General features: G+C 49.7%; 2 protein-coding genes across 7 annotated transcripts in view; both read right to left on the bottom strand.

Moving 5' to 3' along the window:
- GRIK4 (glutamate ionotropic receptor kainate type subunit 4) overlaps positions 1 to 11,751 on the bottom strand; it is a 303,138-nt gene extending 291,387 nt beyond the window's left edge. Inside the window, exon 1 of the mRNA XM_039496823.1 lies at positions 11,629 to 11,751. The gene's annotated coding sequence lies outside the window, so the exon portion shown is untranslated. The remainder of the gene's footprint in view (positions 1 to 11,628) is intronic.
- Positions 11,752 to 17,184: 5,433 nt separating this feature from the next.
- ARHGEF12 (Rho guanine nucleotide exchange factor 12) overlaps positions 17,185 to 21,129 on the bottom strand; it is a 107,782-nt gene continuing 103,837 nt past the window's right edge. For 4 of the 6 annotated variants that reach the window (XM_039496361.1, XM_039496365.1, XM_039496359.1 and 1 more), the window contains one exon: positions 17,185 to 17,391. In XM_039496361.1, the coding sequence (XP_039352295.1) occupies positions 17,312 to 17,391 (80 nt within the window). In that variant the 3' untranslated portion in view covers positions 17,185 to 17,311. The remainder of the gene's footprint in view (positions 17,392 to 21,129) is intronic. The other 2 variants (XM_039496360.1, XM_039496364.1) reach the window with 1 other exon arrangement.

Genomic DNA, 21,129 nt, shown 5'->3' with positions numbered 1-21,129 from the left:
CCTCTTTTTGATGCCTCTCTTGTGTAAGTCTCGGTCCATTACAAGGACAGGCCATATTTATGCCTCTCTCTGCTAGATTAAAGAGCAGTTTACTCTCACAACAAATGCAACGTGGGTATAAAACGCTCTTTTTCTAACCTGGTTGTGTTTCACTCCTGCTTTCCAATGGTGTAAATGAGAAGGCCCCCACACAGGCTATCTGGAACAGGCGACCAGCTTGCGCAATGGGAGGAACAGGAATAAGAAGGGAGCGCAACAGGAACAAGTGGATATACTGTAAAGCCAGGACCCAGGAACTAGTGAGTTGTAATCTGAGCTCTGCCACCAGCTCAGTGAATTGCTCTAGGTAAGTCACTTAAAGCATTGCTCTACCATAGAAAGAGACTCCGGCTCCTTCTTAGCCATCTTGAGTGAAATTCATCCCGATGCAGAGAGCCAGCAGAAGGCTCACCATGTTGGTGTTGGTGACCTGTGATAGACTGATGATCTGGTGGTCCCTTCTGACCGTAAGCTCCGTAAGTCTATGGCCTGGTCTACACTTGGGGGGGGGGGTGTCGATGTAAGATACACAAGGTCAACTACCGGAATAGCGTAGCTGAAGTCGACGTATCTTATTTCGACTTACCTCCCGTCCTCACGGCACGGGATCGACGGCCGCGGCTCCCCCGTCGACTCCGCTTCTGCCTCTCGCCCTGGTGGAGTTCCAGAGTCGACGGGAGCACGTTCAGGGATCAATTTATCACGTCTAGACGAGATGCAATATACTGATCCCCGATAGATCGATCGCTACCCATCGATCCAGCAGGTAGTGTGGACATACCCTATGTGACTCCTCCTTAAACTCTCAAACCAGGGTGCAAGTGAGATGTCGGTGACGCTTGAAAACAAACAACAAAAGGTCTAAAGGTATACTAAGCTTACCAGACGTCCCTCAGTCTTTCCTCTGGGTACCCTGAAAGGTTCCAGGCTTCAAACCCTTCAGCAGGGTCTGCCCGCTCTTGGTTAACAGTCCATGTCAGTTTGCTGGACAAAATGAGGGGCCCCCCATTAAGCATTTGACCCTGGCCCTTTATATCACCAGCTCTTTGCGTCCTGGATCTCTTGACCCTGGTCTCAACTGGTCTATGCAATTCACCCCAGCAGGTGCTGCTTCTCTGGAGCTGTTTACCTGTCCCACTGATGATAAGCAGTAATTACCTGCCATTGATTCTAGTTCCTGGACGGAGCTCAGCAACCCTCTTGACCAGCCAGCATACAGACCGTGACTCACAGAGATACAGGTAGCATTTACCCAGATAACATTTATGAAGCAGCTTCGATAGTCTCTGGATATGCTGGTGTTCATCACATCTGTCACACTGAGCACCTCTGATAATCAGGCCCAGCTAGGGTAGCCACCTATCCCAGTTTTCCCAGGAGCAGGTTTGGGTTTTTTTAGACAGTTGTCCCAAGGTTGTTCAGTACACGCTGCCAGCTCACCGGTTTTGTGGACTCAGGGTCATCCCAGATGTCCCGGGCTTTTTGCACATCAGCGGTGGCAACCCTAGGCCCATGCTAGTTTAGGCTGGGCAACCCAAAACTCCACAAAAAATTGAGATGTAGAGGCCAGAGGCTCCCCTCCTTTGCCCCAGTGTCAGTCTGGAGTGACTTCCCTGTCATAAATGCTGTGCGAGAGGCATCAATCTGTAAGTATTCCTCATGATGATGAATGGACTGATCTATTTGTCTCCTGTTGTTTCTTGATGTCAAATCCCAAGACAGTGACAGGACGGAAAAGCCACCTTTTAAAAGCAGTAAAATCCTCACCGAACTGTGGCGAATGCCCAAGCAACCGTGGGTGGGAAATCTGTATTATGATGACTTTCTGCTCAAGGGGGGGCTAAGACCTCGCATGACTCGTTTGTGTCCGGAGTGAATTTTTGCAGACTTGTTATAAACCCTTGAGAAGCAGGGTTTATAAGGTCACAGCAGCATTTCCATTAACTCTAGCCTAGCTAGGGACTGCCAATGTGATATACGCTCCCTATTTATGCATAGAAACATACATATGTAATGAAGTCAAGATAAAGCTTCTTTGCTTTATTTCCACAACACTGTGCCGGATGCTGAGCTAACCAAATAAACTAAAAAGGGAGAGAGGATGGAAGAGGGGGAAAAAGTGTGTGTCTGGCTCTTTCCCTCATGAAGGATGCAAATCAATTCTGCAGACTTTATAGCCGCGTGATTTCAGTAGAGATGCAAATCCCCGCATGCTGGATGGCTCACTGGGTGCTCAGTTGAGACACGGGTTGGAAATTACATTATGCAGTTGTTTCTTTGCAGAAGGACAGTCAGCATAAGCATTGCAGCTCCGTCCCATCACCTGCCCGGGATCTGATACAGGGATTTGCAGCTGAGCAGAAAATAAAAAAATGTAAAAGCTGTATAAATCCCTCACGGTTTTGGCGATGAAGTGTTATCTTCTGAACCATTTTAGGGGAGCAGTTCCAAGAGTCTCCCCCTAAACACGCACCCGGTTGTCCTGTTCACTGCTTTGAAGGACCCACCTGTTGGCTCTCTGCACCATTACCTCTCCTCCCCTGCAAGCTTCATACTATGCAGAAGCCAAGGTTGCGAGTACTGCGTGGCAGGAGAGAAAGCTGGAAAAGGCATGTGGGATTTGCCATACTACTGAGAACACGCTAAGTACTAACAGAGCACCAAGAGAGAGAGACAGCACCCCATCCTGACGCCTGCAGTGACTAGTCTCTGCTGTGTCAGACAAAACCCTCTGGTGCTCCTCAGCGACGTATCGACCTGTCTGCAATGCTGTGGGTGGGCAACCACAGAGCTCAAAGTTCTTTACTATAGAGAGATCAATTTTTTTGGCTTAATCTTTTCTCTTTTCCCTGGGGAAAAACGCAGATTCAGCATCATCGAAAGGGTTCAGTGAATTGTTCATATATTTATAAAAAGAAAAAAAAATTGGGAAAGTCAAAATGTTGCAACATTTTTGAAAGGTTTCGATTTTTCGATCCAACATGACTTCGGTTGAAAATGTCCTTCCGTTTGATTTAAAAGATTAAAAACACTTGAAATCAAAACAAAATTTTGGCTTATGAATTCTTCTTCAGCTTTTGAGTCACCAAAAAATGTTTGGTTTGGGTCAACCCAGAACTTTTTTTTTTTTTTAAACTACCAGAGAACCAAAAAACAAAGAACGGTCATTTGCACAGTTCTACTCTTTACCAAGAAAGAGATGATGGATGGGGAAACTGAGGCACAGGAAGCCGCCATGACTTGCCCTAAGTCACCCAGCAGGTCATTGGCAGAAGCACAAACAGAACCCACATTCCTGACTCCCAATCCAGTGCTCTATCCACTAGATGCTACTGTCTCTCCCTCTTTACCGCTGTCCTCTAGGCTTTGTTAATATCTGCCCTGCACTCGGTGATCAAGACTAGATAGCACTTCAGATGAGGCCACCTGCTGCAAGGTCAGAATCTCTTTCCATGCTAACTTTCTTTCACAGTGCTCCCACACGGCCTATTTGCCTTTTAAACTACTACTGCACGCAGAACAGGTTATCTTCCCTGACCTCTCTGGCCGATTGCTCCTATGTCTCCCTGTTCCTCGGAAGATCCCATAGATTCACAGCCCGCCTGCCTCCAGGAGAGAAGATTCAGAGTGGTTTTGCCAGTGTGCATTTTGCTTGGCACATTTATTCCAGTTAAATCCCAGCTGCCGGCATGCTGACCAATCCCCTGATGGGCTTCAATCTAGCTGCCGTGCCTCTTAAATCTCCTCAGCGTTTAGTAACCAAAGCAAGTTCTTTTTAACAGCAAAATTATATCCTACCCCCTCCCTGGTCCACTTCCTCCTCTAAGTCATTAAATATAATAAACAGCTCCAGCCTCTATGCAAGGACCCCGCTCCTACCCACCAATAACCTGTTTGCCCTCTGAGCAGCAGCCTTCCATTACAGCTCCATTTTCTGTTACTTACCTAGTTAAACCACCACCCGACTTTGCCCCTTAACCTGTGGTTATTTATTTTTCTCACTCTGTTATTTATCTCCTTTAATAGTCTCTTATGAGGGACCTAATGGAAAGCTTGATGAAAATCCAAATAAATTATGTCCATTGGGTCATCATCGGCTCTCCTGCTTCATTAACTTGACCAGTAATCGCTACCAGGTTAAAGGTGGCAGATTTCCACCCCTCTTCTCACACAAGTCATGTTGGTTTGACCGTACAGGTTCACCAGATCCAAGTATTTAAGAACATAAGACAGGCTGTACGGGGTCAAACCAAAGGTCCATCCAGCCCAGTATCCTGTCCTCTGACAGTGGCTAATGGCAGGTGCCCCAGAGGGAATGAACAGACCAGGTAATCATCAAGTGATCCATCCCCTGTCACCAATCCCAGCTTCTGGCAAACAGAGACTAGGGAGTTTGAAACTTTGAGCTTTCATTAGATTGTCAGTTGCCAGGGAACAGAACTGAGATTCACTGGGCTAATTTCCTGGAACTTCTGTTTTTATTTTACTTTTTAAAGGCATCACGGGCCAGAGTCATCCCTGCTGCAAAGCCACTGGCTCATGGAGCCGGTCCCCGCAACAGTATCCTTCCAGCCTCAGGAAGAGTTGCCACTTTAAAGTTAATACTGCAAAGCCATTTAATAGCTCTGCTATTTCACACTTTATTTACCCCAGAGCCCTCAGATGAACCATCAGGGTCCTGCTGATTTACAGCACCCAAGTTTCTCAAGTTGCTCCATTACTTCCTCTTTGGAGAACTCACTTGCTGTTCATTTCCTGTGAATGGGAATTTCTCCAGCATCCAGATGCAAAGGAATCCTTGAACTTCCCCTCCACCCACCTCCTCCCTTCATTTTCCTCTTCAGTTGTTCCTTGCACAACTTTTGGCCCTGGGGCTACACTCACCTATGCAGCTTTTTAATGTATTGCCCAAATATTGTATTATTCTCCTCATTACCACTGGATACATAGGGTCACATCTGCAGCTGGTTTCAACTGACTTAGCTGCACTGATGTTGTCAATTGATCTGATCTATCCTCTCTTCCCTCACTTCACCATTGGCATGGCCCTTGCATTCCAGTCTGTGGTCTTCAGGTGAGCTTTCCACTCTACGAGAATGTCTTTTTCCAGGCCTAATCAACTGGCCCTCTTGAGGCAGAGTGACTAGCCAACAAAGCAGGCGACTGGAGGTCAGGCCTCCTACGGTCTATCTGATTTTAGCTCTCCCACTGGCTCGCTTCCCTTGGACAAGTCACCTCTCTGTGCTCCCATTTCACTGTGTGTAAAAAGGGGAGAAAGACACTCCCCCTCTTCTGTAAATTACTTTGAGAGGGGTGCAGGGGAAGTACCGCAGCGATGCTCAGTATTCTTCACTCCAACTCTGCTGCTTTCCATTTGCCTGTGGGTTTTGTTGCTGTTGTTAGTACTCTGACATCTACAAAGCTTCAGTATCCTGACTGCTACATCCCTAAATAGCTCTTTGGGCTGCTCGTGGGACGTTTAACGTTGGTCTGTTTCTCCACTTTTTCCCATCAGCCTCCAGCCAACCAATTTCCTCAACATTTTCAAACCTGCCCTTTTATAGTTTGCCATCACTGCATTATCCCTAAGGGAGTAACTCACGATTACATTAAACACAGTCGTGCCATGGTCACTCGCCAACAGAGCTGCTAAATCCACATTCGTGTCTAGTACAGGAAGCTAAATCAAGAGTTACCATAGGTACCCAAACACGCTGCTCTAAAAGGCAGCTGTTTATTAATGCCATAAATTGTTCCTCCAATCCAGGCCCAACATACCAGACAGTGCGTTAATATTGGGGCAGTTAAAACTGCTCAGTAGGTTCCATCAGATTTTGCAACTTCTTCCACCTCTGTGAACACACTAAGTTCTTTTCTGTTCTGAGCGGATGCCCTATGCTCACTCTGACAATTATATTAATATGTCCACTAACAGGGACTTGTAACCAAATACATTGAACTCTGTGGCCTCCTCTGCGTTGGAATAACCTTGCAATATTATCTGGAGTCTGTTTTCTGTATACAGAAATCCCCCATCTGGAGAACTGAGTTTCCCATTCTCTTCAGCAAGGAATCACCAACATTCCATGGATTTCTATCAACCCACTGAGTCTAGGACAGGGGATCTCAAACTGGGGGTCGGGACCCCTCGGGGGGGTCACGAGGTTATTACATGGGGGGTCATGAGCTGTCAGCCTCCACCCCAAACCCCACTTTTCCTCCAGCATGTATAATGGTGTTAAATATATAAAAATGTGTTTTTAATGTACAAGGGAGGGCCGCACTCATGGGCTTGCTATGTGAAAGGGGTCACCAGTATGAAAGTTTGAGAGCCACTGGCCTAGGAGATACCAGTTATGCTGTTCTCTTCCTTAGACAAGAATTACAGTTGCTCCTCACTTGAAGCTCTGGGTTAGCACAAACAGCTGAACATTCTGTGATTGCCTGAGAAGCCCCCAGCATGGAATGGGGGCACTTCTGAAAAGGCTAATGCAGTGGCTGACGGCCTTCTATCTAGCACCTTAAGAACGCGGGGGTCCGATTTTTACAAGTGCTCGGCACTCACAACTCCAGCTTAGGTCAACGGGAGAGGAAGGTGCTTAGCACCTCTTGCAAATCAGCCCTTTGGCTTTCAGGACTTTGTTTCCCTATCAAGCCAGGATGTGCCATAACCAGCAGTCCCCCTGCCACACAACCCAGTGCTCACCCTTGTGTTGGTGGGATCCAACTGCCAAAGGCAACTCTCTTGCGGTTCTTTTGTCACTAGTGGATAGAAAGAGAGACAAGGATTCTGGGTAAACAACCTGAGAAGCAGGGCAGTCTTGCAGTTAAGGCACAGGGGACGAGGACTTGAGAGACCCAAGTTCAACCCACAGATCTGCCCTGCCTCTTTGAACACTCTTTGAGGCAGGAACTATCTTACTCCATCTATGTCCAGACCACGCACAGTGGGGACCTAATTTTGGTTGAGGCCTCTGGATGCTCCTGCATTATTAATCAACAAGCCAAGATGTCCATTACACAGACATTAGACAATTAACATCACTTCTCCTCCCACTTCCATACCTCCTTCTAGGGTGCCCCCGAAACCCAGAATGACCTCCCTTCCCATGGTTCAAGTAGATGACAGCCCATCTGGACTGAGGAGAGAGGCACACTTCCACTCCCCCTTGCCTGTAGCCCTCCTCTATTCTATCCCAGCCTCTCTGCTTTCAAACCCCTTCTCAAAATCCACCCCCTTTCACTAAGGTCAAGGCAGGGTAGGGGATTAACAGTGCTCAATGCCTCACAGCATCGGGCTGCATTTAAGCCTCTCTCCTTCTTAGCAATGTGCTCATCTAAACATTTTCTTTAATTAACTGTTTGCCTTTCGACTGGCTTCCCCTATATTTTAGCCAGCCTATTTTATCGATTTCTTATCTTAGTAAATTCTCCTCTTTACTTCAGCCCTTAATGCTAACTGATTCTAAATGTTTATTTACTCCTCTTCCCTACTTTATCTTTCTACGTTCCTCTCTTTCCCATTTCTTCATTGCCAGGAGGACCTGTGCCCAACCCAGGAAATCTCTTTCCACTCCCTTCCCGCTTCTCTTCTGGCCCTTAACAGAAAGCAGGTTTCCCCCCAGGTAAGAACTGTTCAGCAACTAGGCTGAAGCATCCCTTGTGATCCCAAAGGGACAGAACTTGGCTGGAATGGATATAACAAGGAGGGTACTGGACACAGACCGACCCTGTGGTTCTTCCTTATTCTCTGCCTCCCAGACTAACACAGCCTAGGGTCAACAAATGGGATCTCCCCGTAATCCTGGCTGATTCTTAACTCAGTAGATCATTGCTCACCTACTGCTCTGTTAGAGGGCTATGTAATCAGCATGCACATGGGATTGTGCAGATGGGATTTCTTGACACACGTTAGTATATAGATAACAAAGTCGTTCCAAGGTGGTAATATGTACAACTGCCTGGATCCTCCTTTGATGAGCTCTCTGAAGACCAACTCCCTTAAATTATCCACCACTCTCCTATCAATCACCAAACGTTCTTTGGCTTCTGGGTATTTAGGCTCGCGTGCCTATGATCGACATCCTCAGCTCAGTTTTTCTTCACACCGACATTGGTAAAGAAAATCTTCAGCAACAAACATCCAGTCAACAGTAATGCAGTCATTCCTAAGCACTGCAGCACCCATGCTGAAATTCCCGCACATAACAAGACTTTACAGGTGGCCTGTCCCTGGATGAGAGGAAATTTTGCTAGACAGATTTCCCTCACCACCCGCTCATCAGGCGCATCTCTCTCCCTTCCAGTCCCCAACCGAGGAGCTAGAATTGGCATTCCCCTGATCTCAGCCTGGGGCTCATTATTTTGAAGATTTTCAACCTTTCATGGAACCTGCCTCTCAAAATGGAAGTGGCGGAGAGGATCTGTATTACGAACTCGTACGTGAAGGGTTAACAGACTATGTTTTAAAACATCTTTCTCCAAGGATTTCATGCAATTCATTTTGTGCTGCTGAAGGGTTCCAAATGGACAACCTATGCCCACTTTATCTCCAGAACGGAGGCACTGACAGTACAATTTTCCTCCATGCCATCACTAACTTTAGTCGTCGTCTCCATGGCCCATTCATCCACTGCTTTTTTCCAGGGGTACTAATTTATGTCCAGTCTGGTGATGTAAAAGCCTGTCCACCAGGAAATAGATTAAGCCAAACAATTCTTTTCACACACACTACCAAACAGCACTTTGACAGTTTTCAGTCATTATAAATCTGGACTGGATTTGAACCAGTGACCTGCAGGCGAAAGGTTCAGTCGCACATTACCTCTCTTCCCAGCCAGCCAGTTCTCCTAAAATACAAAAGTTACTGCATATGTTAAAAGAAAGCTTTTAAAGTATCCTGCCTTGGCACTGCAGGAGACTAGCTGCAGCTTCATCTAACAAAGCCCTTTTCTATTCTTATGTGAAATGTAGCAAAAGAAAAGCCTCGGCACAAAAATACCAAGTCTTGTTAACAGCAGCCTCCTACCTGCACGCACGTACACACGTGCCTTGGTGGCTAAGAGAATTGGCTCCTGCTAGTGGTTTGAAAAGGAGGATTCTGCAGCAGGCTGTGGGTATTAGGCACCAGTTCCTGCTGGAAGAAAGACTAGAAGGCTCTGTCCTGCTAGCTAGCCACAGCAAAATGCAGACACTAGGTACTGGCTCCTGAAGCATTTGGAAGACTGTCCTGCTACATCAAGGCCTGGGCACTTAGCAACTACTTCCTGCTGGAGGCTAGAAGGGGCAACTCTAGCCTGGATGCTACTGCTGCAGGACACGGGCATCGGCTCCTGCTGGAGGCTGGAAAGGGAGGGAGATTGCCCTGGATGCTACTGCAACAAGACCTGGGCATTGTACACTGCCTCCTGCTAGAGGCCTGGAGGCAAAGCACAGCTCTTGTATGCCCAGCAGATAGCTCCTCAACAGGAAATGAGCAAAGTGCTGAAAATTAAACAAGCCCAGACTGAGTAATGTGTGCATATTAGATTAACTCTCCCGAGGGTCGCGACCTTGAGGAATGAATCCTGCCAGTTTGGGAAAATAATAAACCTGATTAATGATGAGCAATGCGCAGTATCTAGAGCAAACATCCTCCCGCCTCCCTCTGCCCAAAAGGTTCCCGTTCAGAGTTGCAGGGCATGCTTGCGATGAAGCATCTCTGTTATCGCAGAATAAAGCTGGGCCTAGGGAGGCTTTTGGAATCCCTCCGCACCTTGCAAAGCTACACTATTAAGAAGGGTCTGCACAAGGATGATACCTGCATTTCCAGGTACCTTCACACACACACACAGGGAATGAGGTATCCCAGATGAAAATCACGTTAGGACAAACTCGCCCCTGGAGTAACTCTATTGAATCCAGTGAAGTGACATTATGGACTGGTTTTACCCTATCTTCCTAACCCAAAGACACTGGGAAAATAGCCATCTAAAGGTATTTATGAAAACGCCAATGACTGCAATCTCCGGCCACTAAGATAGCCACTTCCAACTATCTGGCAAGCGTCCACGTCAGCCAGCTGTGCTCCTGTACTCTGTGAAACTACCACACACTTCCCATGACATCAGGGAAGTGAAGTCACGTCCAGGTAAACCGTGGGAATTGGGCTTTGTGCTTTATTCCGGCTCTCTTTAGGTTTCAGCTTTGCTGAAGGCTGAGGTACAGAGCTCAGTTATTTACAACTCTTGATATGCTAAAGTATTGTGGCCACAAATAATCTGCCGCATAGGGCTGGTGGGAGAGTCCTTTGCAAGCACGAATAGATGATATAATGGATAACAACAATGTAGTTGGGAAGCTTTAGTGCAATGGTACATTTCTGTTGGTTAAATCTTTTTAAAACAGTTTAGACTGTGAAGTCATGACAAATCCACACCACATGCCAGAGTCCTATGGGGCGGGAAGGAGAGCTCTCCTGGCCACCCTTTCTCCAGGAAATACAGATCGGGATATTTTCAGGAGCCCTGGTATGGAGACGGTGTCAGGAGGTGCCCCACTGCTCACAACCCCAAGATCAGCCACAGAGAAAGGGTGGTTCCTTAAAAGAAATAGATACCATTTGAAAGACTCTTTATAAGTGACCATAACTTTATAGTCAGCCATGCCATTCCTCCATCCATCTCTCCCTCACCCACCAGCTTCATCCCATTCCTCCATCCACTGCTCACTTCTCCAACCACGCCACCCATCACCACTGCATCTTCTTCTCCTCCTTCCAAAACTCCCTCCCATCCCCCCCTCTTCCACCTATTCATCTCTCTCTCCCTCCCCCACTCCACACCCCCTTCATCCTTCTCGCCCACCCCTCTCTAGAGAATCCTCCCAGCCCCGCCTCTCCCCCACAGCATCACTTCCCAGGGCAGTTATCTTGCACAGTATCTATTTTTATTAACAGGTAATTTTTTAAACATTTTCCTGATTATCATTATGAAAGATCTGCTGGAAATCTGAGTCATTTCAAACACTTCAGAGCCTGCTTCTCACCTCCCCAGCCATGGCACAGCCAGCTCCTGCAGCCCAGCCTCTTCCAAAGAGGATCACACAACTGGACCCAGCTGTCCCCCCGCTCCCCCCACACCCATCCTCTTCTCCCAGCTAATACAGGGACCCTGGAGTTGCTTTTTCATTTCTTAGCCACCATTCCCCTCCCGGGGAGATTCTGGTGCCTACTCCCCCCCCCCCCCCAGTTACCCTCCCTCCTCCTCCTCCCCCCCCCGCGATTGGGCCCCCGGGGATGATCCTGAACCCCAGGGCAAAAGGTGGCCCCGCTGCAGAGGGGACGGGGGGGGGGCGAGAGGAGACGCTGGGGAGCACAGGAGTCGGGGGTGGGGGCGAGGGCGCCCGGCTCCAGCGGGGCCCCGGGCAGGGCACAGGCTGCATGGGGCGCAAGGAGGCACAGCCCCATAGCGGGACCGGGCGCGGACGAAGCGGCTGCGGGAGCCCCCGAGCCGGGGCCGGGCGCGGGGCAGCGGCGGTGCACGGCAGCGGGGACCCCGCCGGGGGGCCGGGTCTGGCACAGCCGAGCCGCAGCGGCGGCCGGTCTCTTACCTGAGCGGCTCCCCGGGGCGCCGGGCTGGGCAGCGGGCGGGAGCCGGGGCTTTTCCCGCAGACTCGGCGGCGCTCTCACGCCGATCCGGCAGCGGCAGCAGCGGAGAGACCGTGTCCGGCAGCACCGGGGAGGAGCGGAGGGAGCAGGGGGGGCCCCCGGTGGAGACCGGGGGAACTGCACGGGGCTGGGGGTGCAGTGCCGGGGAGCACGGCGGGGGGTGCAGTGCCGGCGGGAGGGGAACACGGGGTGGGGGGCGGTACCGAGCGGAAGGGGAACGGCGGGGTGCAATACCGGGAGGCACGGCGAGGGGGCATTGCAGGGGGCACTACCCGGGGAGGGAATGGCGGGGGTGCAATACCGGGAGGCACGGCGGGGGCATTGCAGGGGGCACTACCCGGGGAGAGGAGCATGGCGAGGGGATAGTACCGGGGATGGAGGCACAGTGGGAGTGCAGTACCCAGGGGACGGGGCATGGCAGGGGATGCTGTACCCGGGTGGAGGGAGCACGGTGTGTGTGTGGGGATGCAGTACCCTGGTGGAGGAGCACTGCCGGGGTGCAGTACCCGGGGGAGGGGAATATCCGGGGAGAGGAGGGCAGTACCCGGGGCAGAGGAGTATCCGAGGGGAGGAGGGGCAGTACCCGGGAGGGGAGTCCGGGGGAGGAGCACGGCGGAGGGGGTCAGGAGGAACAGTCGTGGGGCTGGGGGCAGTACCCGGGGCAGGTGGGAACAGTACGTGGGGCTGGGGAGGAGCACGGCGGCGGGGGCAGTACCCGGGGGAGGAGGGGCAGTACCAGGGGCAGTACCGGCAGGAGGAGCACGGCGGGGGCAGTACCGGGGGCAGTACCGGCAGGAGGAGCACGGCGGGGCAGTACCCGGGGAGGAGGGAACAGTACCTGGGATGGCAGTACCGGCAGGAGGGGAGCACGGCGGGGTAGTACCGGCAGGAGGGGAGCACGGCGGGGGCAGTACCGGGGGCAGTACCGGCAGGAGGGGAGCACGGCGGGGGCAGTACCCGGGGAGGAGGAACAGTACCTGGGATGGCAGTACCGGCAGGAGGAGCACGGGGAGGGGTAGTACCGGCAGGAGGAGCACGGCGGGGGCAGTACCCGGGAGGAGGGAACAGTACCGGGGGGGCAGACCCGGCCGGCGGGGAGCACGGCGGGGGGGCAGTACCCGGGGGTAAGAGGAACAGTACCGGGGGCAGTACCGGCAGGAGGGGAGCACGGCGGGGGCAGTACCCGGGGAGGAGGAACAGTACCGGGGCAGTACCGGCAGGAGGAGCACGGCGGGGGCAGTACCCGGGGGAGGAGGAGCAGTACCAGGGGCAGTACCGGCAGGAGGGGAGCACGGCGGGGGGGGGGTAGTACCGGCAGGCGGGGAGCACGGCGGGGGGGGCAGTACCCGGGGGTAAGAGGAACAGTACCGGGGCAGTACCGGCAGGAGGAGCACGGCGGGGGCAGTACCCGGGGAGGAGGGAACAGTACCGGGGGCAGTACCGGCAGGAGGAGCACGGCGGGGGCAGTACCCGGGGAGGAGGAACAGTACCGGGGCAGTACCGGCAGGAGGAGCACGGCGGGGCAGTACCCGGGAGGAGGAACAGTACCGGGGGCAGTACCGGCAGGAGGAGCACGGCGGGGGTCAGTACCCGGGGAGGAGGGAACAGTACCAGGGGCAGTACCGGCAGGAGGGGAGCACGGCGGGGAGGAGCACGGCGGGGGCAGTACCCGGGGAGGAGGAGCAGTACCAGGGGCAGTACCGGCAGGAGGGGAGCACGGCGGGGGGGGCAGTACCCGAGGGGAGGAGGGAGCAGTACCTGGGGGGGCAGTACCGGCGGGGGGGCATAGTACCGGGAGGAGGGGGGGCAGCACGGGCGAGGCAGAGCCCCGCGCCCCCATGCCCCTCGCGGGGGGACGGCAGGAGTCTCTGGAGTGGGGCGCGGGGGCCCCCTGCTGGAGCCAGGGGGAAAGGGGGGATGCAGCCGAGGGGAGAGAGGGGTCCCGGCCCCTAGCTCGGAAAGCGGAGCGCAGGCTGCGTCCCGAAGCGAAGCGCAGCGGGGGAGCCGGCTAGTGCCCCCGGTTCTGTGCGGACGCTGCCTTAGGGAAATGGCCAGTGTAAACACAAATGAAAACCAGTGTCCGGCTTGAGAGCGTGTGAGCAGGGGCCTGGCTTGGGGACCGGCTGAGCCCGCACCCTCTGGAAAGCAGCACCCCCTGCACAGGTGCCTGGCGCTGGCCAGCCCCGCTTAGTAACTGCTGTGACCCCCGGGCTCGTCTATTGCAAATGATCGGATTTCCCGACCGGACACTGCTTCCTTCCCTCCTGCTGGCGAAGGGGGGCGAGGGGGTTGGAGCTTTGGACACGACGGGGTTAAATGCCTTTGCTCACAGCTGCCACAATCTTCACTTTCACGGTTAACATCTCCCCCGCCCCCAGCACACAGTGCCGGGAAGCCATGGGGCATTTCCACCCAAGGCAAAAACAATTCCTGCACCTAGTGCTTGTCAGTCATAGAGTCAGATCAGATAGGAGTGGGCAGAACTGGGCCCTTCTCTTACTGTAAAACAACAACAAAAAAACACTTTGTATTAGCCCACAGGGCTGCAGTCACACTACTGCAAGCATCAGTCCTAGGGAGCATTGCTGTCCAATACTCTAGTTTTGGTTTATGGGGGTTTTGAATGGCAAGAAGCATAAAGCTTTTACACCTTCAATTAACTGGACTGGTGCAGTTAACCATAATGAGCTATTATTTCAGACAAACTCATCTTCCCCTCCTGCTGGGAAGAAAAGCATTGGGAGAGAAGAGAAAGGGGAATAGCTTCACGGCATGGGGGGGAATGCCTCTGCTACAGGGACAAATTGCTCATAAAACCCACAAGTAAGAGCCCCCGGCTGCTTTAAACTCATCACCTTCACACATCGTTTCTCTTAGGCCAATAGCTACAAGTCACTTACTCCTTGAATCATCCCTGCCACAGGCCAGCCCAATCATTTAGTATTCTCTGTGTGAAAGAGCATTTCCCTAGGTCCGGGCTGCACTTGCTTTTCGGTTACATCTATGGCCCCCAAGCTCCTAGACTCTTGGCTGCAGCACTGAGGAAAGTGGGGGATTGCACCTCAGTTTGAACACAGGAGGAAAGGTGGCAGGGCCATGCTGGGCAGAAAAGGAAATGAGTCTGGAGAGAAGTAGAGGCTGGATAATTTTGTGACCAATACCAGCTTCTACACTTAAACAGGCTAAAAGAGGGAGGAATCACGGTGGCATGCTTCAGGGCAGAAGCTGGCCATTGCAGGGGCTCAGTGTAGGCCAGACCCTGCTGAGTTCCTGCCACCCCCTTGGCATTTTCTGTGGGTGTAGTTTGCTTTGCAAGCTGGGTGGTCTCTGAATGTTGTTCTTCCGTACTGAATCTGGATACATTCTCTGTCTTGTGGAAAGTCCTTCAAGTTGTTCTTGTGAGCTTCTGCCTTGGGGGTAGGGTTGTAAAAAGATGTCAAGAGAGCTGGAAAGCTAATCCAAGGTCTTGACTTCAGCAACTGTCAGGGTCAAATTGCCAGCAGGTGTAAATCAGCATAGCTCTAGTGAAATCAATTCAGCTCTTTCATCTTACAGCAGCTGAGGGTCTTTCCCTTAGCATTTAACAGAAGGGAGGGAGGTGGAAAGAGATGATTCCATGGAAAGAAACATCAGAAAGACAAGGTCACCGTGGCAGAGGTGCTAACCCCCAAGAACTTGGCAAGGAGGGAAATTGAAACACAGGAATGCTGGTATGAGCTGCCTGTTCTCCCATTTCCCTCCAACGTACTCTAGGCTAACTGGCAGGAGCCTTGAGGTTGGCTTAGAACTAGGAGAGCTCATTGCCCTGTCTCACTTTTGGAGCTCAGATTGTTTCTGGGATCATTCGGTAGGGAAGTTATTAATAGGTGCTGCTATCATATTTTACTGAGACCACCACTGGGCTTGGGAGTCTATCGAGAGTGGTGCCATACAAAGATAGATGCTTGAGAGAGAAAGACAGACAATCCCTGTCCCAGAGACAGAAAGGTGGGTACATAGTTCCTGACTGAAGACACGATCTAGGGCCTGGTCCACACTGAAAGTTTGATCCACATTGCTATAGCAGTTGGGGCATGAAACCTTCTCCTGACTGACGTTACTAGGCCAAGAAAGCCTCCCGCATAGACCCAGCAGTATCAATGGAGACATTGTCTGGGCTTCTATCTCATGTTCCTACACTGACACAGAAACCCCAGCCAGCATATACATGGCCTAGGTACAGGCCACAGTCTCTGCAGTGTAGACAAGGCCTATGTTTAAGGTCACCGATCACCGTGCTCAAAGACACCTACACTGTATGCACTGCAGTGACAGAGCTTCTGTGCTGTAGCATAGACGCTTCCATTCCTACAGTGTCGGAAGGGGGTTTCTGGTGGTGTAGTGCATCCTCTGCCTGAGCGCCGGTAGCAAGGTCAGTGATAATTCTTCTGTTTACTTAACACTCTCTGTACTACAGCTTAACTGCAGCGCTCAGGAGTGTGAATTTTTCACACCCCTGAGGAATGTAGCTAGTTCAACCTATGTTTTAGGTGTAGACCAAGCCTGGCGCTCCCGCTTCAAGAGCTGTTGTGAAAATACTGAGGCTTATAAGGCACAGAATAAAAATCAGACAAATGCAAGGAGTGGTCAAAATAGGGGACCAAACGCAATGCTGATAGGAATAGCCCTACTGTACCAGAGCAGGGCTCAATCTAGTGTAGTACCTGTCTCTGAGAGTAGGCAACAGCAGTTGCTTCAGAGAAAGGTGCAAAAAACCTGCGGAGGCAGTTATGGGATAATTACTCCAATTTATAACTGACACTGAAATTTGCAAAACAGTTTGGCCCATCTAATAGTCTATCATCCATTAAACCCAACAGCCTAGCCAAATTTCCCACATCAGTAATAACACTGTGTTCATCTAGGTGTCTATTATATCGCGAAACAAATTACTCCTGCATTTTCGACAGCACATGGGGTATTCTTCTCTTTTTATCTTAACTGGGCATGTAGTTGAGCTCTGCACCATGTAAACAGCTGCTGCACTTAACTCCAGAGGTGGCTACATTTCAGTGACAGAATAAATAAGCTCAGTACATAGGAGTTAGTTAAGTCTGTAAAGTGTTATGAAATCCTTCAGGATGAAAGATATTACAGAATCCAAGATACCTCATTTAACTGAGCTATAGAGGGGGGGAAAAATCTGTTGCAGGTGTAGGATTTTTCCTTGTTAATGTTCAAAATGATTTTTTTGCCAATAGGAGAAAATGTCCAAATTACATAATTTTACCGACAGGCTGAGTATTGAAAGGACAGCTCTAGTGTGGTTAGCACATAATGGTAGTTGGGAAAAAAACCAAACAACTAATTCTATATTTCCAACCAGAGACAGCTCCACTGAGTTAATCAGACCACGTGTGTAAATAAGGAACATTTATGAAAAATCAACTGGCTTGCTTTTATTCGAAAAAGTAGAAAAATCTGTTCAAATGTAACAGGGGAACACAGTCCAAAGCGGAGCTGTGATCCCAATCTCACAAGCATGTCGTATTACTCGTGGGAGTAGCTCCATTGAAGACACGAGGCCAGATTCTCGGCGGGTGTAAACTGGGGTAGCCTCACTGAAGTAAATGGAGCTCTGATGATTTACAGGAGCTGGGGCTTGAGTGCTATGGGACTACTCCCACAGGTAAGATTAAACAGATGAGCATTGGCAGAATACAGGTCTGTAAGTAGGAAGAAAAAACAAGAGAGCTAAATAACCATTGTAGACATCACTCATGCAAATACTTTTTGTGAAGTGAATAGTTGTGTGCCACGTCCCTTGCTGGTAAGCTGTTTGGGGCAGGAACTGTCTTTTCATTGCGTACAGAGCCTTGCACCATAGGGTTTAAAATCACCAGTAGGCTCTCTGTTTATGCAAATAAAAACAGAGAAGCGTCGTTCTGGAGTGACAGCGTTCAGCCACTACAGCCTTAAACTACATTTAAATCATGGCCTATACCAAAAAGACTCCATCTCCCATTATCAGTTCCTGCATCGCTCCTCTTCTTCATTATGGGCCTACTGGCCAGCGCTGCAGAGCAGCTGCCCCTCCCCCTGGCATTTCCTAACCTTTAAATGATTAACTTTGCAATCACGACAAAGAATTTTTTTTTCTCCCTTGGAACACAGCTCTGTGCCCTGACTCACACAAATTCATTCCTTCAATAGATGAACTTTTGCTACAGCCAAGCCAAAATCCTACTCTTCCCTCATAGCCCCCCTGCCCCCAAGCTCTGATTTGTACCTTTCAAACCACGCATTGCCTGAACTCTCTCTTTTTACCTTCATTTTTATTCCAGTTTCTCCAAGAGGCCCTCACTGAGAGTGGAGCTGCAGTGTAGGAGGTGCTGATTATACCACAGTGAGATTGTTTGTATGCAAACTAGCTTATAATATCAATAGACAAGTCAAGGGTAGGGGAATGGAAAGATTGCTACCCCCATCTTTCAGATTGTGAACGGAGGCAGACACATTAAACTGGCAAAGAGCCATTAAGCCCAGATTCTCAAAGCAAGCCAGGGACCAGCCTGCACAGATGTCAAATGGGAGTTAGATGCAAAAATACCACTGTGGATCTGGGCTTACATAACTTGCCCAGGGTCACCTAGGGAGTTTGTGCCCAGCCAGGAATTGAACTCAGATCTCTAAAGGCCTAGTACAATACTGTAACCATAGGTAGTTTTTTTTTTTGGGGGGGGGGGTGTTTTTTAAAAACAATAATAAAAACACCACATTGCTGTTCGCAAAGTGTTGTCCTTGATTCAGATCTGTCAGATTCTTTATTGTTCTAGTGTTCATTCCCTTGTAATTACAACTATCAAAAGAGGTTTTCTTCTGTAAGTTTCATTCATGTGCCAAAGAAAAATTAAAAAGTAGTCATTAAAGAAAAACACTCCTCTTTGAAATGTGGTGAAAGCACAAGAATTAAGACTTTAAAATGAGAAAACACTCCAGCAACAAGGCACACCCTGCCTGAAGAATGAAATTGACTTCAGAGAGCAAAGTTGCAGTGTGGCTGAATAGAGCAGAGACTAGCTGGAAAGTCAGAACACAGAGAAGAGGTTCTGGGCCCAGTGACGCCACACAACTTTGGTAAAAGCATTTCTGCTCTTCGTGCCCCCTCTGGCCCTTTTATAGTGTAAATAGACAAGACAATTTGTTGAACCCAGCTCATCTCTTGCTATATTTGTACAGTGGTAGCACAATAGGGCCCTCCAGGCAGTACTGTAATATAAACACGAAATATCTGCTCAACAGAGTAACTGTTGACACCAAAGCTGTGACTGTACAAGAACACAATGAAGACTGAAGTCAGATTTCGACTGGATCTTTGCTGAAACGGGCAGAATTTTCCTTTCCCTGAAATACAAAGCATTTTAAACCCCTTTGAATGATGCCGGAGAAGTGAAGAACCCAAACGAAGCAGCAGCTGCAAAAAGCTGAAAGAAACTGGGTGGAATTTAGGAGCCAAAGTTCAAATCCAGAATTGTTCCTGATAGGAAAGGGAGGGGAGCTTTGTTTCAACACAATCAAACAGCCATGCAGCTAAACTAGCAGGCTAAGCAGAGGGATGGCTTCCAGGAACTCATGTTCTAGTCCCACATTGGACTATGATTCACTCTGGGACCACAGGCAAATTGCTTTGGTCTTACTTTTCAAAAAGTATCCACTAATATATGATGCCTCGATTTGTGGCCACCTTTTTGGGCAGATTTTCAGAGATGTGGAACACCTGCATCTCAGTGCTTCGCAGTGGAAGCGTAAGTACATCAACTCCATGAAAAATCAGGCCAAAAGTATCTCAAAGTTGGGCCCTTACCCAGTGAGATGCCCCAAATCCGTGGCTGCTTTTGAAAAGTTATCCTCTCTGCCTCTGAGGATTCTCCCCTGTGAAATATCAGATATATACCCATCTCATGGGGATTGGGAGTACTAAGTTTGATAAAGTGCTTCAAAAAGGAAAATAGACACACAGGGCCAGATCCTCAGCTGATATAAAACTCAGCAGAGTCCACAGACATCAGTAGAAACACATTGGTTGACAGCAGCTGTGGATCTGACCCAGGTTAACACACTCCCTTTATTATTTCAGTAAGGCCAACCTCCAATGTTCCACAATCATACACCCCTGCCAAAAAAAAAGAGACTGGCTTAAAACTAATGAGATTTTCATTTTATATGTTTGCTTCCTCCCCCACCTTTTTAATCCAGTTTTGGAGCCTTTAGGGTGCTCTTGGGTCACATTTTCAAGCTTTTTTCTGTAAGCACAAGGACTACAAATGCACTAAAGCAAAGAAAGCTGAGTTTAGTACATTGACACATCTCTAGCAGCTGAGGCTTTAAGAAAACCACCAAATATCATAACAGTTGGCAATTTATTACTATGGAACCTGACCAGACACAATCCTGGATCATCTTCCTTTAAAGCAGGCCAAAGCTGAAAACATTTCAACCACCCCTTCAGCTGTGGCAAGGAGGAGGGGGCTGCTGAAGTACTAGGTCCCCTGGAATAACTTGTATTTAATTCTGTACACTGAGAACCAAAGCATACAAGTGTCAATAACTGTAGCTAAAAGATAGGGCAAGGACACACATCACTGAGCAGGCGGTTTGATCAACACAAGAACCTGGCTGTAAATCAGTTGACACCAGGATACATGGTGAAAAGGTAAAAAAAACCCTCATCTAATTAGACTTCAGAGCTGGGACAAGCCTGGGGAGGTGCCCAGATACCATTTCAAAGCAAAATGGGAAAAAAACCCACAGTAGGAGTGTTTAATGCCATCGTCCTCATAAGGGTCGCACTGAGGACAGATGTAAGTCCCCAAGTACGCCTTCGAAATGGCTAGAAGGCAATATTCCAAAGGGGAGGAGGCGACTGGAGAATACAGAGCTTTCCTTCTCATGTTCATTCAAGACACTGAGTGTTGTTTCAGGCTAGGAAGCAGAACCTGTATTGAAATTTCAGTCGGGAGAGGCCCCCCCGCTCCTCCCACAGGTTAACATCCTAGTATAACAACTTCCCACAGTCTGAATTATTGCAAAACCCCCAGAGAGCAGATAGAAATGTAGATTTACTCTCCCATCCATGGAGCTCCATTTAATGCCACTTATTCAGCAGCTCTGAGTAAATATCAACAAGAAAGTTAAAACACTGAGGAGGGGAAATGCTTCATGCTAAATAAGCCACAGACATCTGGAGACAAACCAGTTCAAGGAAGCAGTGGAGAGATTCAGGGTGTTTTATTCCACCGAAAGCCCAGCTGATACTTGCAGCTGTAAAATAGCAGCTGGGGCGGGAAGTGCAGACCAATAGAGGCTCTCACATTGGAGAAATACTGAGGGAGGCATGTTTCACAGTTTATGTTCATAGTTTCTTGGATTGTGCCATGAAAAAGCAAGAGTCATGCCCAGAAAGG

This window comes from Mauremys reevesii, linkage group 12, assembly GCF_016161935.1.
Source record: "Mauremys reevesii isolate NIE-2019 linkage group 12, ASM1616193v1, whole genome shotgun sequence".
Classification (NCBI taxonomy): Eukaryota; Metazoa; Chordata; order Testudines; family Geoemydidae; genus Mauremys; species Mauremys reevesii.
Note: the sequence above shows the minus strand (reverse complement) of the source record. Positions and strands in the feature narration are given on the sequence as shown.